The sequence below is a fragment of the Neolamprologus multifasciatus genome, chromosome 22 (genome assembly GCF_963576455.1).
Source record: "Neolamprologus multifasciatus chromosome 22, fNeoMul1.2, whole genome shotgun sequence".
Lineage (NCBI taxonomy): Eukaryota > Metazoa > Chordata > Actinopteri > Cichliformes > Cichlidae > Neolamprologus > Neolamprologus multifasciatus.
The window spans coordinates 31939393-31956972 of record NC_140459.1 but is presented as its reverse complement, the minus strand read 5'-3'; the positions used below and the strand labels follow the sequence as shown (position 1 = coordinate 31956972).

General features: G+C 41.1%; 2 protein-coding genes and 1 non-coding gene across 3 annotated transcripts in view; 2 read left to right on the top strand and 1 right to left on the bottom strand.

Annotated features, from left to right (window-relative positions):
• LOC146493773 (uncharacterized) overlaps positions 1-17580 on the top strand; it is a 561837-nt gene that overhangs the window by 210294 nt on the left and 333963 nt on the right. The gene's annotated exons all lie outside the window — the stretch shown is intronic.
• Positions 398-469, top strand: trnah-gug (transfer RNA histidin (anticodon GUG)). Its single transcript has one exon. It is a non-coding gene; the product is annotated as a tRNA-His (tRNA).
• LOC146493793 (uncharacterized) lies at positions 11359-15345 on the bottom strand. Its single transcript, XM_085149062.1, has 3 exons — positions 14805-15345; positions 12113-13500; positions 11359-11882 (listed from the first exon to the last, which is right to left on the bottom strand). Exons 1-2 carry the CDS (start codon positions 14854-14856, stop codon positions 12677-12679), a joined length of 876 nt encoding a protein of 291 aa, XP_085005188.1. The 5' UTR covers positions 14857-15345; the 3' UTR covers positions 11359-11882; positions 12113-12676.

The following is a 17580-nucleotide window of genomic DNA, read 5'->3' as shown; positions in this document are numbered from 1 at the left end:
TCGTTGCACTTACAGTCTGTATTGTGCTTTTTCTTCTTCATATAGATCCTCAAATCTGTGTCAATGATGCACTCATTTACTCACGTGGCACAGTAACAATATCTGCATTAACACAGGGACGTCTCGTGGTCTGACCGTAAATACATTTTGGTGTTCTTCTGCACATCGTACAGGTCAGCTGTTACACGCAGATTCCAGGCTTTTATGGTGGAATAAGAAAAAACGCAACATCCAGACTGTAACTGGCAGTGAAAAGCACAACATGTTTGTAGTTCCATTGTTGATACAACCTAAACGTGTGAATCTTAAAATGTACAGTCCTGCTTCGTGGGTTTAAAATTGACTCCTGTGGATTGGAGGTGATCGACTACATGCACGTTCAGCCTGTAGCTGACCAGCCGTGATCGTATAGTGGTTAGTACTCTGCGTTGTGGCCGCAGCAACCCCGGTTCGAATCCGGGTCACGGCATTGAGACGAAGCTTTCAAAGAAAATATAGCAGATGAAGTGGAACAAGAATGAGGGTGAAATGGTGATTCTCCTGTCTGAAATCTGCACGAGAGATGAGACAAAAGCAGATACATGACTAGGGATGGGTATCGTGCCGAAACGGTGCCGGTGCTTAAACGGTGCTCAAACCGGTGTTAAAGAATGGAGAACACAAAATTGGTCCAAAAACCTCTCATGTTCAGCTGTTTTTTTGTAAAAAGATAACAATGTTAGCCTTTTCTGCAGCTATGGGGCATATATGGTATCACTCTTGGCTGGAAGCAGCTTAAACAATGGAAAAAACACAAACTTTGTCCAAAAACCTCTCATGTTTAACTGTTTTCCACTTTTTCTTTGGTCATTTTAGCCTTTTTGGCCAGGGTGAAGGGAGTATCTGCCATCAAACAAGAAGACAGCTGCATGTAGCTATGATGATGTTTGCTAGTTCACCTTACATGCATTAATGTAATAACGTGGTTAGCCTACTCAACGTAAATTACACACGAACAACATTAAGCTACTCACGCAGAGAAGAACGGCTGCTGCTGCATCATCATCCTCATCATTTCTGCTACACTGGCAGGGCTAGGGGCCAGGACTCTCCTCTTCGGGTTTTTGGGGGATGTTGCTAACTCCGGGTCCGATAACAGGCACCACACCCGCAGTAGATGTGCTCGGTGTGAGGTCTCGCAGCAAGCTATCAAATTCGGTGCATTTCTCGGCTTTTAAAAAAAACGCTATGCGTCACCAGGTGTTTCATCGGATTTGAGGTGTTACCTCCTTTGACAGTATCACAGTATCAGCTTACAGCACTTGTTGCAGCTGCTGAGTTTGCATATTTTGCTTTGAAGTACAGCCAGACTTTGACCGCTTCACCTTGGGCATTTTTAATCTGTAGCTCTGCTCTAAAAGAACGTACGTACCTGGACCCGCCTACTATCCTCGGAAAGGTAAAATGATTGGCTAGAATCTAAAGTGTATCACAGCTCAGGAAAAAAAAGCACCGAAATAAAGCACTGAAATGTGCGCTGCTTTTCGGTCTGGTTACTACCGTTTATGTCAGAACCGGTGCCATCATGGCACCAAATACCGGTACCCATCCCTATACATGACGTTTGAAATATTAATAAGAACAGATTAATTTAAGAAGTCAACTTGTAACCGGTGATCAGTGGGTAACAAAAGGGACCGCACGCTGTGCACTATTTACTTTTTTTTTTGTTATTTCCACAACGGCTTACTGAGTTAGGGAAAAGCAGCACAAGAGTTCAGAAATTACGATAAAAAAAGCTGCTTCCATAAAGTCTAAGGCATAAAGGCTTTGACTTCTTGATATGATTCATCAACGCTGGAACAAGGACATTTTTACATCATGTGTTCCTACACAAAAGGTGGCACTACAAACCAAGCTGGGAATGTTTCATTGTTAAATGGTTGTGATGCTCCTGCAGTATAACAATATATTTACTGGAGATCCAGTAAATATATTGTTATACTGCAGGAGCACAAGCATTTAGCTTTTTGACAAAAACTGAATCTGAATATGAGCAAACACAAAGGAAAGGACACACAGTCAGGATTTCTTTGATTCTTTATTTAACAGCTAAAAACACAGGGTGACCGTGAGATTTCGTAATGACGAAACAGCAGCTTCAGATAAGACTGAGATCAGCACCGTGTTAAACACGAACACTTTGACCAGATTTTGTGCCTGTACATTTTTATCCACAAAATTGTTGAAAGGGGGTAAAATCCATTAGAGTATGGATGACATGCAACAGTAAAAGAGACTGAATTTAAACAAATGTGATTAAACAGAAGATTTCCAACAAAGACATAACACAGCCAAAGGTTGTGGTTTCAAATAGGGGATCTTAACAACTGAAGTGGTGACTAGTTGTTTGTTTGTGCGTTGTTTTCCTTTTTTAATCTTTTGTTCTATTCTCACTCTATGTCCTGAGTCAGAATGTAGAGTGAGTACTCAGTACTGTTTTTTGTTTGTTTGTTTGTTTGATTGTTTTTTGAGGCAACAAGTTTCCAAAACATTTTTAAGTTCTGGGAACTAATTTGACTGTTGTTGTTTTTTAAATCCCTTTACTGACCTCTTGTGGTAAGATATGATCATGTGAATACTGTGGTGAATTACTTGTCAGTTCATGCCTTTAGGTGGCGCTGATTGACTGATTGTCCACCTGCTCCAACTCCTTATGAAACGTGTGTAATCTAATAATGATTGAAACTATCGTCATTATTCTGATGATAGGACCTTCCTTTTGAAAACTTTATACTTTTTTAGATTTCAGACAGGAAAACCACCATTTCACCCTCATGGATACTTGTTCCACTTTGTCTGCTGTATTTATACGATCACGGCTGGTCAGCTGCAGGCTGAACATCCCTGTAGTAAATCACCTCCAAACCATACAAGTCCATTTTAAACCCACTAAGCAGGATTGCACATTTTAAGTTTGACACGTTTAGGTTTTATCAACATTGGAACTACAAACATGTTGTGCTTTTCACTGCCAGTTACAGTCTGGATGTTGGGCTATTAAATATGCTGTGATCGCACAGATTGAGAGACGCTTCCAAAGTATACATGTATCTGTTGTAGTGTCAGCCACTGGACTCTGGATTGGTGCAAATGTAGCTAAATAAAGGGAGGTGTAGCCCTAGCAGAAACAGAGCTTTGATTCATGCACCCACAGTATGCTAACTTTTAGTAGCAGCAGCTGGTTGACCTTGTCAGTGTCATATGCTTTTGGGACAAGAAGCTTTATAGCTGCAGGCAACTTGTTTCTTGGTATCCTACCCATCAGTGGATGAGCAGGTGACAAAGCAACTGATTCGAGGGGGGTTGGTATGGTAATCCAGCAACGCTAAATGATTGTCTACTGTTTTGTTCCACAGTTTCTTCACCGTCTGAGCTTCTCCATTAGCGTGAGTCGTGTGAGGTGATGAAGTTTGATGTGACATACCATATTTCTCACAAAAGCTTTTGAACTCTTCTGCAGTGTACTGTGGACCATCTGCCCACGGGATGCCACGTCTACTAAACTGGGCTTTCAGTCGTTCAATGACTGCGGTGGTGTTTCAGTTCATCCATGTAGTCTATCAGTACTATATAGTGTTTAGATTCAAAGTTACAAATGTCAAAGCTAACCTGCACAAAGGGAAGTTTGACTCCTTCTGTTTAAAATAAAAAATAGGAACCAACAAGAGCTAATCAAATTGCACTGATTGTTTCTTTTAGTATCATTTTCTGACTTCAACCTTGAGGTACGGCATAATGTATGACGTTTTAGATTATTTTATCTGTAAAAATAATAAAGTGAAAATCCAAAAGAATTCGGGGTTGGGCTAAACCCTCAATGTTTTAAGATCCTTGCAACACTCCTGTCTTGACTGATGTTGTTGTAAGAAACCTTGTAGTTGAAAGACCAGCATAGTTTTTAACTGTTTCATATGTTCCCTTACAGAAATCTTGAAAATGTCAGAATATGTTTAGAAAAAAGAACATCAAGAAGTGCAAATTAGAAGGAAAAGTGTTGTTTGGTGTGAGGCAGATGTTGCATTCAGGGTATACAGAGTGAATCATGATGATATAACAAGCAAAGACCTTAAAAATTTCCGACAGTGGATGTATGGCTTCATACAGATCAGCAACTCACTCACTACTTGGGAGGGGAAAAACGATATTGTTCAAGAGTAGAGTAGAGGGGCTTAGTTTTACTTTGTTACTCTGTTTTTGATTCTTTAATGTTATAAACTTGGTTTGAAATGGTGCATGAAATAAAAAGGTCAAAGTAAAATATTTCGAGCTAACTTTGTGCAAGATCAGTGCTGGAAACACTTGAGAACCACAACAACCAAACTAAACGAACTAAATAAAATGACTGTTATTCACTGTAATGCACTGTAATCTCTTCCTGTCTGTTGAACAGCTACTCTCTGATCCAGAAGCCAGTAGCGATACACATTTTGAATTATTTTAACAGATGGAAATCAGGCTTAGGCTGCTGCCCCCGTGACCCGGCCTCGGATAAAGCGGATGAAGATGGATGGATGGAAATCAATCACAATGAGAAGTACTGATAGATTTATGGAAACGTGGAGTTTGGGGTAATTATTTATGAATTAAAAAGGCATGCAGAATTTCTGACAATATATCAGTATTTACAGCAGAGATGTGTTAGGTGGAGAACAATAAGCATGACTACTCGGACACATGCAGTGACTCAGCAACAGTAATGACAACAATAAAGGAAGTTACATTCATGTCAGACCTTATTTTGATAAATAGTTTTGGTCAGTTTATTCAGAAAGGTGTTTTTTGTTTGGCTTCCAATGTTTGCATGTTTTTGTTCATGGCAGTGTGGATGAAGATCAGTTGGCAAAAAGAGTCGCTCTTGAGGAAAGAACCAAACATACATCGGTCATAACCACTGAGGAATTGTGCAAAAAATATGTGGCAAACAAGGGAAACAGAAAACCTTTCATCCATGAAAGCCATGAATAATAAACGTTCCCTCCACAATCAAAATAGTTTTTTTTATAACCAGGTGGATACTTGGTGGTTGTGGGTTAGTGATCGAGGTGACTGATTTAATAAAGACCCTGATGGAAAGTGAGAGTGGGCATGATCAGAGAGAGTCAAACGTATTCTCATCTGGAGACTGAGTTGTTCTTTTCACAGGAGGAAACTGTTTCAGCATCATGAGAAGCATTTTTTAATCTTGACGCACTTTAATAGTACGTAGGGATTACATGGGTATCTTAATTTTAGACTTTTGAATACAACACACAGTCCAGCAGAGGGCAGCAACACTTCAGCACTCTGTCTGCCTAACATGAGCAGAGGCTCCCTAACAACCAGCTGCTCCTAATACATCTAAGTTCTCTGTTTTATTCACATAACCCAACAATCTGTAACCTTCAGGGAACCATGAAAGGACATTCCTTCAAAGTTCCCTGAAGGTTGTGATGGCCAAAACAAGGCTACGCAAAACTCTTAAACATTTGAAGCATTTGTGCTGGAATTGCATCAAGGTTTTGGAGAGAATCCAACAACCATCTCCATCTGCTCTAATTTGCTGTGAGAATTGTTAGCAAATATGTCACCTGTAATTAATGGATGCAGGTTTTCTTGAATTTTTATTCTGGCTCTGCAAGGTTTCTTATCAGTTTCTGGAAGGACAAAATACCAGCACAAAATCACAGGTTAGAGTAAAAGTGGAGTCGCTTAATACAGCAAATTACGTTTCCTGTTGAAAATAGCAAAAATAAAGAGAAGAGACAGGAGTTAGAGCATCAAGATGTTTTTACGGTGCAAAGCTGTTCTCTCTCTGCTGATGTGAGCAAGTTTAACTCACCCAGCAGTCTGTTCTTTCTGTCTTTCTTTTAAATCAAAGAATAGACCAACATTTACTTAAGTAGACGTTCCATGTTTAAGTTGGGTGAATAGCTTACACTGGTCTTAACAATCCAGAATCCAACAATAACAATGAGACATATGTAAAACTAGTAAAACATGAGCGTTTAGTTTAGTGCACCCTCTGTTATTTCTGTCTTCATAATAAGAAGCGTCCACATCATCAGTCAGCCTTGTGGCGACTTCCCCTCGCCACAGGTTTCCTGCACCGGCTGCTGGCACTTGCAGGTGCGTCCAGTTTTATCTCTGCCGCAAACATGCGCTCCACCAGACCCAAAGTGCACACAGGTGTAATTAGGTGGAAGTATAGTGTAAACTAAAAAATCCTTACAGGATACCCACTGTCACCAAGCAATAATCTATTATGATTTCCTCTCTCAAACTGAGCAGACAGTGATGAGTTTAAAAAAATCCGGGACCATGTATAGATCTTGGAAATCACTGGAAAACCAGTTCTTGCTATTTCCTGTTCCTCAACATCTGGGGTGGAGGGACGTTTTATGGGAATATGGGTTCCGTTGTTGCAGCCTATGTAACTATTATTTTGGGACTTGATTTGGGATTTATTTTACTTTGTTGTTCTGTTGAACATTTGCAGTTCCCAACTTTAAGCTCAGTTGTCTTGATGGTTTACATTTTAGTGTTTGCTTGTTTTTTTTTGTTTGTTTTTGTATGTGATTATGTGATGTGTATGTGATGTTTGCATCTATGTGGCTTTGCCACATAGATGCAACATTTGTCGTTGATCCAGGGTTTTTGAGTTTATTATATTATTTATCATTTCTAGTCTTTGGTTTCTTTGAGTTCTGTCTTATGGTTTATGTCTCTGTCTTCTCTAGTTGCTCTGTCTCCCCTGTCAGCTGTATCCCCTTGTCAAGTTCGCGTCTCTGTGTATCCTTAGTTGCTATATCCCCGTGTCCAGTCAGTGTCTGTCTGCCCTGGTCCCACGTCTCTGTTCCCTCTGTTGCAGTGCCTGCATGTGAGTCTGTGTCTTTAGTTCAGTCTGTGTTATGTTTCCTGTTTTACTTTGAAAGTCCGTGTCTCATGTATATGCGTCTGGTTTTGCTTCCTTTGTCTCGTTAGGCCTGATTTGCCCCAGCTGTGTTTCCCTCCTGTTACCCATTCCCTGATTGCTCCCCCTGTGTATTTAAGCCCTGTGTTTCTCTGTGTTGTGGTCGACCCTCATTTATGCTGTGTGTTCTGTCTGCTCATGTAAGTTTATTTGGATTTTTGTTACGTTTGCCAGCAATAAAAGCTGAGTTTTGAAATACACTTTTGCCTCTGAGCGTCTGCACTTTGGGTCCTCCTTACCACCACTCCTGCCTGCACACAGCCCTAACCTGACACTGTCCTGCTGTCTTGGCCTTTAGGAGAACACAGTGAGACAGAAGAAGCTTGCACCAGATGGTAGAAACTAGTGATGGTGAGATGAAGCCTCATGATGAACTGAAGCTTTCCACCCAATTGGTCGACTCATGGTTCGAAGCATTGTGATGATTCATTTGCTCTACTGCGCCATCAAGTGGACAATTCAAGTGAAGCGGGCTCTGTGATTATAATGATGTGTAAACCTCTAAACTGAATAAATAAATTGTTTTCTTGGTTATTTATCCCGAATATTGTCTCAGTATGTGTGATACAAAAGAGAAAGTGGAAACTATCAGGACAGAGTTTTGGTATGTTTGTGTAACTGTTAGCCTCAGACAGTCAGTCAATAGTATAATTCAGATCATAGATCAGTACATTTGCATATTTTTATAACTATAAAAAGAAAGCTGACACTTTCGAGACTTTATCTAATGTGTAAGCATCACAGCAGATGCCTTAGATTAGAATCAGCGAGCTGTCGACTTTCAGCCCCGACCGTGTCCGTGCTGTCTGGTGAGAAAGGCGACATCTCACTGATTGTGATGCGTCAGCGCTTTGTGTTTACGTCTTTGAGCAGAATTGGTGTACCTGCTCTCATTTACTGTTTTAGCTGTTTGGTGGTGGTTGAAATGTATTAATATTTATATTAAAAATCGATTCAGGACTTTAATGAATCGATATCACGTTATCCAAGCTAGAATCGATTTTAATCGATAATCAAAACCCGCTAGTACCTGTGTAATCATGCTTATGTACATCTGGATAATGACACAAACTAGTATTTGGCGCTTCACTTTTTAATAAACTCAAAGACAGAAATCAGATTATAGGATCTGTAGTGTTGTTTATTTATATTGTGGTGCTTATCATTTGTGATATTTATTACAGTGTGCATACTTTATTAGGAGAGATAAAATAAAATAAAAAATCTCTTCCTTCCTGGTTCCATCGAAGAAGAAATGCTCAAGTAACCATGTAACACGTACGTAATCCAATTCCATAACACAGTGTGATGGGAAATCAGCATTTTTTTTTTTCTGCCCATTTTATTTCGAATCTGGCGCGAACCGGTGAACCAGTCCCTGAATCAGTCACGTGGTACGGACTGCTCGCGAGGCCTCGAACGTCACTGCATACGTAATCAAAGCAAGCCTCGATACGCGCTTCACAGACACGCCCCCGAGATTACCCGACACACGATTCGACGCTTCGACACACAGGACACATCACTAGTAGAAACACTATGATCGTGGTCTTAGACACAGCATCCACACTCTGCTCCGTACATGATAGTGTGTGTGTAGAGCTGTTTGCAGGAACTTGATGAGGCTTTGCTTAAGTGGAAATCCACTGATGTTCAAGCCCCAGGGAAAGTGGGCGGGGGGATAGGACCTCTGGGGCCGTCTTCCTGATGAAGCCCTACCTGACTCCTCTCACTGCTAAAGCAAGAATGGTGCCACAGCTCATTGAAACAATACTTCATTTCATTAGAATCATCAAATGATTCTGTTAAAAACAACCGCCCAGTGTACTTGCATGGCTTTAGTATGTGAAAGAATGAACCAATAAAAATGTGAAAAGAATGGATTTGTTGATTTTACAGCATAGGTGTCAAACTCTGGCCCGCGGGCCAAATTTGGCCCGCAGCCTAATTACATTTGGCCCGCGAAGCCATACCAAATTACTATTAGAGCTGGCCTACTGGTATTATACAGCTAATATATATATTTTGTTTAGTATTAAACTTTGCTTGTTCCATATTCAGTTTTTCAGCAAAACGTGTTTGAGTCCATAAGAAAAGATTCATTCTTATATCTGGAGGAAGATTTTTTTTTCCAATAAATATTAATGTTAGCCGTCAAAGGAGCTTGCAAAGAAAAGCGTCTGGACTTCTTTAAGTTACTTGAAGACGTTTCACCTCTCATCCGAGAAGCTTCTTCAGTTCTAAGGTCAAATGGTGGAGAGTCCCAGATTTAAACCTAGTGGGAGTTTCCCCCCACAGAGGGACAAAAGGACCCCCTGATGATCCTCTAATCGCCTGAGCCAAGGTGTGGAACTGGGTGTGGGTCCCAATCAGCCAGAGTTTCGGGTGAGCTCACTGTGAAACCTGGCCCCACCTTATCATGCGAATTCCTGAGGTCAGATGGCCCAGGATGTGAGTGGGCGTTAAGGCGTCTGGGAAGGGAACTCAAAACTTGATTATAGATGGCAGAGAGTTGGTGTCGTAAACCACCGCCTCTGTTCAAAGATGGTCGCTCACAGTGGACATAGATGCTTCTTTCACTCCTCTTTCAAACCATCTGTCCTCTCTGTCCAAAATGTGAACATTGGCATCCTCGAAGGAGTGTCCTTTATCCTTAAGATGCAGATGGACAGCTGAGTCTTGTCCTGTGGAGGTGGCTCTTCTGTGTTGTGCCATGCGCTTGTGAAGTGGCTGTTTGGTCTCTCCAATGTAGAGGTCTGGGCATTCCTCGCTGCACTGTACAGCAAACACCACATTGTTAAGTCTGTGTTTTGGCGTTTTGTCTTTCGGGTGAACCAGTTTTTGTCTGAATGTGTTGCTGGGTCTGAAATGCACCAGGATGTCATGCTTGGAGAAAACCCTCCTGAGTTTTTTTGATACCATATTTCAAAGTTAGTGTTTAATAAGCCATTATTAACTTTCAAAGCCTTTATTGGGAAAACTGAATTGAAATTCCAAGATACACATTTAGACATTATATGTATCAATTTCATATGTTTGCACCTCTGAAGCCCAACTGATCCCCCATGACTGCATTTAATGTCGATCATTTATATGAGATGAGCAAAGTCTGTGTATCAAAAGGTTTCTGACAATATTGCTGGACATAATTGAGCTATTGATGTAAAAGTGCCTGGTTATGTTGCACTGACCCTATGTTACTAAATATAGGCTGTCATATATTAACTGTTCCTCTACGTTCCTCAATGAATGCAGCCATTATTACACCCCTGAAAACAGGAAGGAAAGAATCACAAGAGTGATTTTGTGTTGTTATCTCACAGAGTAGTTTAATGCAATGAGGAGAATGTGCGAAAGCCCCCTAGTGGAGATTGGAGACACTACCAATCGATCCCAGAAACTAGCTGATTAGTATTGTACAGATCGCAGTTCTCGTGAATAAAAGGACAACCATTGATGCAACATGAAAAATAATAACTTTTAAACTATTTTCATATCTTATTTACATTGTCTTTATGCTTATGTCAACTGAGACTGAATGTGCATTAACTGTTTTACTTTTTACTTTCAGTTGTGAACCCTTTTTATATATAAGAATAAGAATATCACATGACTGTGGCCTTGTGTTATACCCTCTCTGCTGCAGTGATGCTGCAGACAAACACAAACATCGTGATTAGACATTCAAGAAGAGCCTCTTAAAGATGAAGGTCTGTGTCTCTTGACCTAAACACATAATCCAGTTAAATCTGATTTATGTTCATTAATACGTCTGTGAGCATAAAGATGTAAGCCTTGGACCATCAGGATAAAATGCGGTCGGGAAACTTAACAAGCTTTGATAAAACTTCATCAGTAGCTCAAGCAAGACCTCAAAACCTTCGATCACCACGGGTGGTTAGCAGACTGTGGTTGTACCATGCAGCCTAACAACATGCAGTAAATTGCAGGTTAAAGCAGTCTGCTTACACATTGTTAAACAAGGGAAGGGAACTAATGTGGCTGTCACATTACCCTTTTGTCCCATTTCATCCCAGGACTCGATTAAATTGCTGTTCACTTTCTACAATACTTAAAACTGATCAGTAGGACCTGAAACTGCAAACATTCAAACATTCAGGCCAAGAATCAGTTGGTGAACATATTAATCTACTACAATTAGCAAAATGAATAAATAAACAGAAGAAAGTTAGAGTGATAACAGAGTCATGGAGGTTAAACTCATGCAAATGACCTTCACCCAGGCTCATGAAAACAATCTCCTGCTTATAAACAGCAGATCATTTGTGTCAGTGTCAGGATGGTTTATATTTGAGCTTTTAGTTCACACAGAACAATTTTTATTAATTTTTTTTTAGCGATTACCAAAGTCTGTGAATCCCCAAATTGTTCAGTTGTTCTTTTTGCTCCCCATGAGGTCACTTTCACCATGTGACAAAAACAACACCCCACTGTACACACTCGGGCCACCAGCAACTTTCTAAATCCTCAATAAAAAGCTGACAGGTTGCAATGATGTTCCAAATAACTTATTAAGAAAACAACTAAATACACAGAAAATGTTATGAAAATTGGTTTATTTTATATCTCCTACTTTGAAATGATGCAATAAAAATATGTATAAAACATCACAAACTGTAATATTTTACAAATGCTTACGTCCTGCTGATGCAATGGAGACATCTTCCAGTGACAGTCTTCATCCGTGTGAGTGTGAGGAGGATCCTAAACCCACCGATACAGAAGTGCATGTTCACAACTCCCTCTGTGCAGGCGGGGTCAGGACCCTCCTCACCCTGGGTGGGGAGGGGTGGTGCTGTGGCCAGTCAGGTATGAAGTGCTGAGAGTGGATCTTTGGTCCTCTGTGCAGCTCTGTCCACTCTCAGCTTCCCTGCAAAGCAATAACACAAGAAAGACGTCATTTTAACACAAAACAGCATTTTCATTGTTGGTAGCTGCAGTATGTTGTTAAAAAGCAATTTTAAACCCAACGTATACACATGAAAAATATAAATAAACCTAAACCTACAGTGCTGCTGACATAGGATGATGATTTATACCAACTATTGGAAGAATTTCGTCTTCAAGACAGTTTGTTGTCAATGTGAGGTGATAACTTACATAGTTGGAACACAGCACCACTCTCCAGTTTTTCACTTGGTCATCCATCCTTCTCATCGGGTTGGTCGGGGTAAGGCTGTCTTCTGGGTGGGGTGTTAGCTCCATCTTGGATGTTGAGTGTCTGAAGTGTTGAATTCTTAGCCACAGGCTATACCTTATGTAAAAACAAGAGACTACAGTCAGTTCACTGCATCATTTTTAAACCTTTTCTACTTATTTGTGTTGACATTAAGTACAGACTTACCTTTGTCCTGCATGGTGAATTAGGGCTTGGGAAAAACTTATATTATTCATTTAAAAAGTTACCTGTGATATTAAGAAAGAAGTAATAACAACTAAAAAACTACCTTTCAGTCACAATGTAATATTAATATTAATGTCACATATCAAGAAAAAAACAATACATTTCACATGTGCGAGTCAGATGTTCTTATATCTGTGTTACAAACAGGCTTAACTTAAACATTACAAAGTTAATTAAAAAGTAAAAGATATTTACAAACACTGCAAAACACAAAGGCCAACTTAAGTGTTACAAAGTTTAAAAACACGTTCTAACATAAACTAATCAGAGTCACTGTCATCAAGGGAAAGGTTAAAAAGCCTCTCCCAGAAACATCTGACTCCAAAACAACCTGAGGATGTTGAAGGGGCATCAAACTGGTCACTTACCTTGCACCTCTTTGCACTTACCTCTTCGGTGCAGATGTCTTCTCTGCTTCTCTTTTCTGAGGAAGGAGCAGCAGAGGGAGCAGCTGAGGAAGGAGCAGCAGAGGAAGGAGCAGCTGAGAAAGCAGATGAGAGAGCAGCTGAGGAAGGAGCGGCAGAGGGAGCAGCAGAGGGAGCAGCTGAGGATGGAGCAGCAGAGGAAGGAGCAGCTGAGAAAGCAGATGAGAGAGCAGCTGAGGAAGGAGCAGCAGAGGGAGCAGCTGAGGGAGGAGCAGCTGGTGGATCACCAACTGGGGCAACAACTCGAGAGAAGAGTGGGGCGTTGGCCTGGCCGAAAGGCGGCATGGCGATAGGGGCAGCACCTGGAGCAATAGGATGTTGCCAATCGTGCCAAAACGGCTCTGGAGGGTGCTCCCGGATGAGAGGGGAATCATCACTCTCATCCATGGTGTCATACCCCGAGTCATCGCTAAGCCAATCCCCCCACTCTTCTGAGTCGTTCCAGTCAGATGAATTGTCAGTCTGTTCACTCACCTCTTCATCGTCTACAGGTAGGTAGGGGGGGTACTCACCTTCCTGTTCACCGTCATCAGCATCTGGTGCTTCATGAGAAGAGGGTGAGGGTGAGAGAGGGAAAAAATACTCACCATACTCACCTTCGCTGATACGCTGGGTATCAGTGTCCTGAGCAGGGCGTTCAACCACATAGTCAAGACGCCCTGTGAAGAAACAATTTTTAAAATAACATTAGGAATGTAATAGACACCCAGTGTTAAAGTAACAGACCTACATCTGTTAGTTTGAGCAGAGGATGAGAGGAAAGCATTTTATGTCAGACTGAATGACACTTCTACTTGTTCAATCTTTAAGTGAAGTTTTTTAATAGAAGACCACCAAACCTCCACCAAGGCAGCTCACTCTGTGTACTTTTAAGGTGACACTATATTGACACTATATATGACACTGTATTTTGTGTACATTCAATTTGTTTTATTTGTTCTTTGTAAGCCTTTATGCAAACACTATGTTGGAATAGGTAATGGATAATAGGTATTGATTTGTAAATAGCCGGACATGAGTAACTTATTATATAAATATACTACAGTAAATTTATAACTAACCATGCAGCTCATTCTCCTGTTTTATTTACAATTCACGATGTCACACATTTTGAAAAAAGCTCATAGGTTAAATATGTGGATGCAAACCATAATGTAACATTTAAACCACATGTACCAATCTCACACAACCTCCTTGGCAAGAGTAAAAATTGCACACACACAAAGCTCTGCAGGTATGTCTGAAAATGATGGTCAAGTGAAAAACAAACAAACAGAAACTCTTAACTCAGAATCCACATTTTTAGAAATGTGCACAAGGACTGTATCTGCCACAAGGACAGATACATCTAATCTGTGGTAAACATGCTATCCCTGTGTAAATATCCCTGTGTACAATTTCTCTCTCTGCTATCTAATAAGGTTAAAAGCATTACTGTAATAGAAGATAGGTCTTAATACCATTATTACTACTGTTTTCATATTCTTTTGATATTATTATTATTATTATTTTTTTATCTTTGTGTTTTGCAGCAGAGAAAAAATATAGTTTATGTCAATAAAGCCTTTGATCCGGAGAAGAAAAGGATGTTAGGAGGGGACCTGGATCTGTGTGTTTACACCTGCGTGTTCTGACGCCATGACATCTTGAAGATGCTGTTACCGCAGAAACTGATTTTTGGGCATTTTACAAATTTTAGTCCATTAAACTATTTTTAACCATTTCATTTTAAAGAAAAGTGTCAAATTTGAAGCCTTCAAATCAAAGTAATACCTTTTTTTTCATATTCATACACCAGTCGTTAATAATTTCTACACCTCTCCCGGAAAATTTAAAGCATACAAACAATTTACGGGAAACAATCTTGGAATACACATATTTGATCACGTTAAAACTTGATATTCACACTGGAACTTGTTAAATTATTACAGTCATTTAAATTTAAAGAAACTTTCAAACGTACCTGCAGCGAAGTCCAGGTGACTGTCGAGGAGTCCGGGTCCACGGCGAGCCATCTTCAAACTTGAAAAACAAAAACAAGTACAAACGATCCACAGATGAAGTACTTGTTGTCGCTTTCAAGTAAAATCCGCTTTCAGTAAAATGTTTGCAAAACTTAGCTTTCCACAGGCTGAGGTTGGAGCAGGTCGAAACAAGTCCACGAGCAAGTGTAAAGGGACGATTGGAACCTTGTGCAGCATTTATATACCCTCGGCGGCCATGGTTACGGTTGTCAACGTGCGTTTACACGTGCACGTGATAGAGCTATATGAATGGAGCTCACCGCAGTGTAATTTACAGTTAATTTAATAATAATAATAATAATGGATTGGATTTTATATAGCGCTTTTCAAGGCACCCAAAACGCTTTACAATACCACTATTCATTCACTCTCACATTCACACACTGGTGGAGGCAGCTACAGTTGTAGCCACAGCCGCCCTGGGGCAGACTGACAGAAGCGAGGCTGCCATATGGCGCCATCAGCCCCTCTGGCCAACACCAGTAGGATGATTCCGCATAAATCTGAATCATCTGAAAAAGATTCAGATTTATTAAATTTAGATTTTACTAAAATGTTTTAAAATATATTTTATATAGACTTACTTATGATATATACATGCATATTTTTAAAATACTGTGCAGAAAAGATTTAATAAAAACTGACTCTAATATGAAAGCAAACCCATGTAAAGCTAGTAAAACATGAGCGTTTAGTTTAGTGCACCCTCTGTTATTTCTGTCTTCATAATAAGACGCGTCCACATCGTCAGTCAGCCTTGTGGCGACTTCCCCTCGCCACAGGTTTCCGCACCGGCTGCTGGCACTTGCAGGTGCGTCCAGTTTTATCTCTGCCGCAAACATGCGCTCCACCAGACCCAAAGTGCACACAGGTGTAATTAGGTGGAAGTATGGTGTAAACTAAAAAATCCTTACAGGGTACCCACTGTCACCGAGCAATAATCTATTATGATTTCCTCTCTCAAACTGAGCCGACAGTGATGCGTTTAAAAAAATCCGGGACCATGTATAGATCTTGGAAATCACTGGAAAACCAGTTCTTGCTATTTCCTGTTCCTCAACATCTGGGGTGGAGGGACGTTTTATGGGAATATGGGTTCCGTTGTTGCAGCCTATGTAACTATTATTTTGGGACTTGATTTGGGATTTATTTTACTTTGTTGTGATTGTGATTGTGTTTCTATTGGAGACGCAAAGCCACATAGATGCAAACAACAGAAAAGTAACTCTATTTGATTGGCTGAAAGTTTTTCAGTGATATAAATAGGCAGAAAAGCTTGTTATATTATTCCACTGTGGTCTTAGTGAACCAATAAAGTTTTCAAATATTTATCCACCACTGCTTTTAATGATGTAATTTAATTTTTTAGGTGACAGAAAACCAGAATGGCTCCATCTGTAAAGCGTCACGGGTAAGAAGCAGTTTTCTGATATTTAGGCTGTACACACCTGATTTGTCAGATTAAACTTCAGCTCTGTTTATGTTTCCGGCTGTGAGGTTTTTGTGTTTTGTCATGAGTACGGTGTTATTCGTCATGTAATTTTTCTGACCTGTGGATTTATTTATGTAGTGAGGATTAGAGATGTGTACTTATGGTACTTGATCTGCAGCACAAGTAAACTGGAGTTTATGATGTTTAAACAAAACAAAAGAAAGTAACAAATAATTATTGTGGATTGTAAATTTTTTTTTTTTTTTTTTTTGCCTGTCCCGTTTGGTTCTTTTGCCATCAGAATTATTGTCTAAAGGCGAAGAAAGATGCCCAACGGATTTGCTGGATCCCATCCCAGCCTTGCCGTATTGGTCTATTTGATTCACCTTTTATTGTTTATTTTATTTTATTTTCACTTGCTAAATATAGGACATATTTGACTGGGGAAAGCCCAGCCCCGTCCTCCAGGGCATGAAGCAGGTATGGAGGAGATCAAAACTCCAGACATCCAGAGGCCCTCAGAACACAAGAGACCAAGGAAGACCAACAGAGGGGCAGCTGCGCCACTGTCCCAGAAAGAGCTGAGGAGAGTCCCAGATGAGGGGTCACTCAGCAGCCGCGGAGCAGAAGCCGGGGGGGGGGGGGTTGCAGTGACGTGCCCATGAGCTCCACCGGCAGCCAGCTGTGCCAGAGTGACTGAGCCCCAGGCCGAGAGGCCGAGGGCACCCCACCCCCGAAGTGGCCCGAGCGAGCCCCAGGCTCCAGGCCCCGACAAGCAGCCACCAAGGAGTGAGCCGGTGTGTACCTGGACGCCCATCCCCAGACACAAAGAACCACCAATGCACCGATGTCTGAGGGCGTCTGCCACTGGCAGGGGAAGTGGTGGGGGGAGATAAGCCTCCATACCTTGGAGGGCCTGAGATGTCCCCAGAGAGGTGACGTCTGATACCCAACCTGACATATAGAAAAAAACAAACAGGCACACACAGATACTCTAAGCCCCAGGTCTAGGTACCCTTGCCCCTGGAGGGGGAAACTGCACCCAGACCCAGGTGGTGTTAGTCTTTTCCCTGGGGTGGAGAGAAGCAGACCGCCCCGACTCCGCAGCAGCAGGGAGGCCCCACATTCCAGACCCCAATCGGACGGCCAACTCCTCCTCCTGGCCCCCCGTCCCCAACAGGCAACAGAGAACGGGGGTGTGTGAAGACTCCAAACCTCCCTCTGCCCGCTCATATGTAGTGTTGATGCATGTGTGTTCTAAGGTGCATTTAAAACCCAGGAGG

Bases quoted from the DNA above. Each gene is read 5' to 3' on its own strand.
- LOC146493793 (XM_085149062.1), bottom strand. From the start codon at position 14,856: ATGGCTCGCCGTGGACCCGGACTCCTCGACAGTCACCTGGACTTCGCT. The intron at 13,501-14,804 runs GTACGTTTGAAA...GTTTCTTCACAG, and splicing joins TCACCTGGACTTCGCTGCAG to GGCGTCTTGACTATGTGGTT.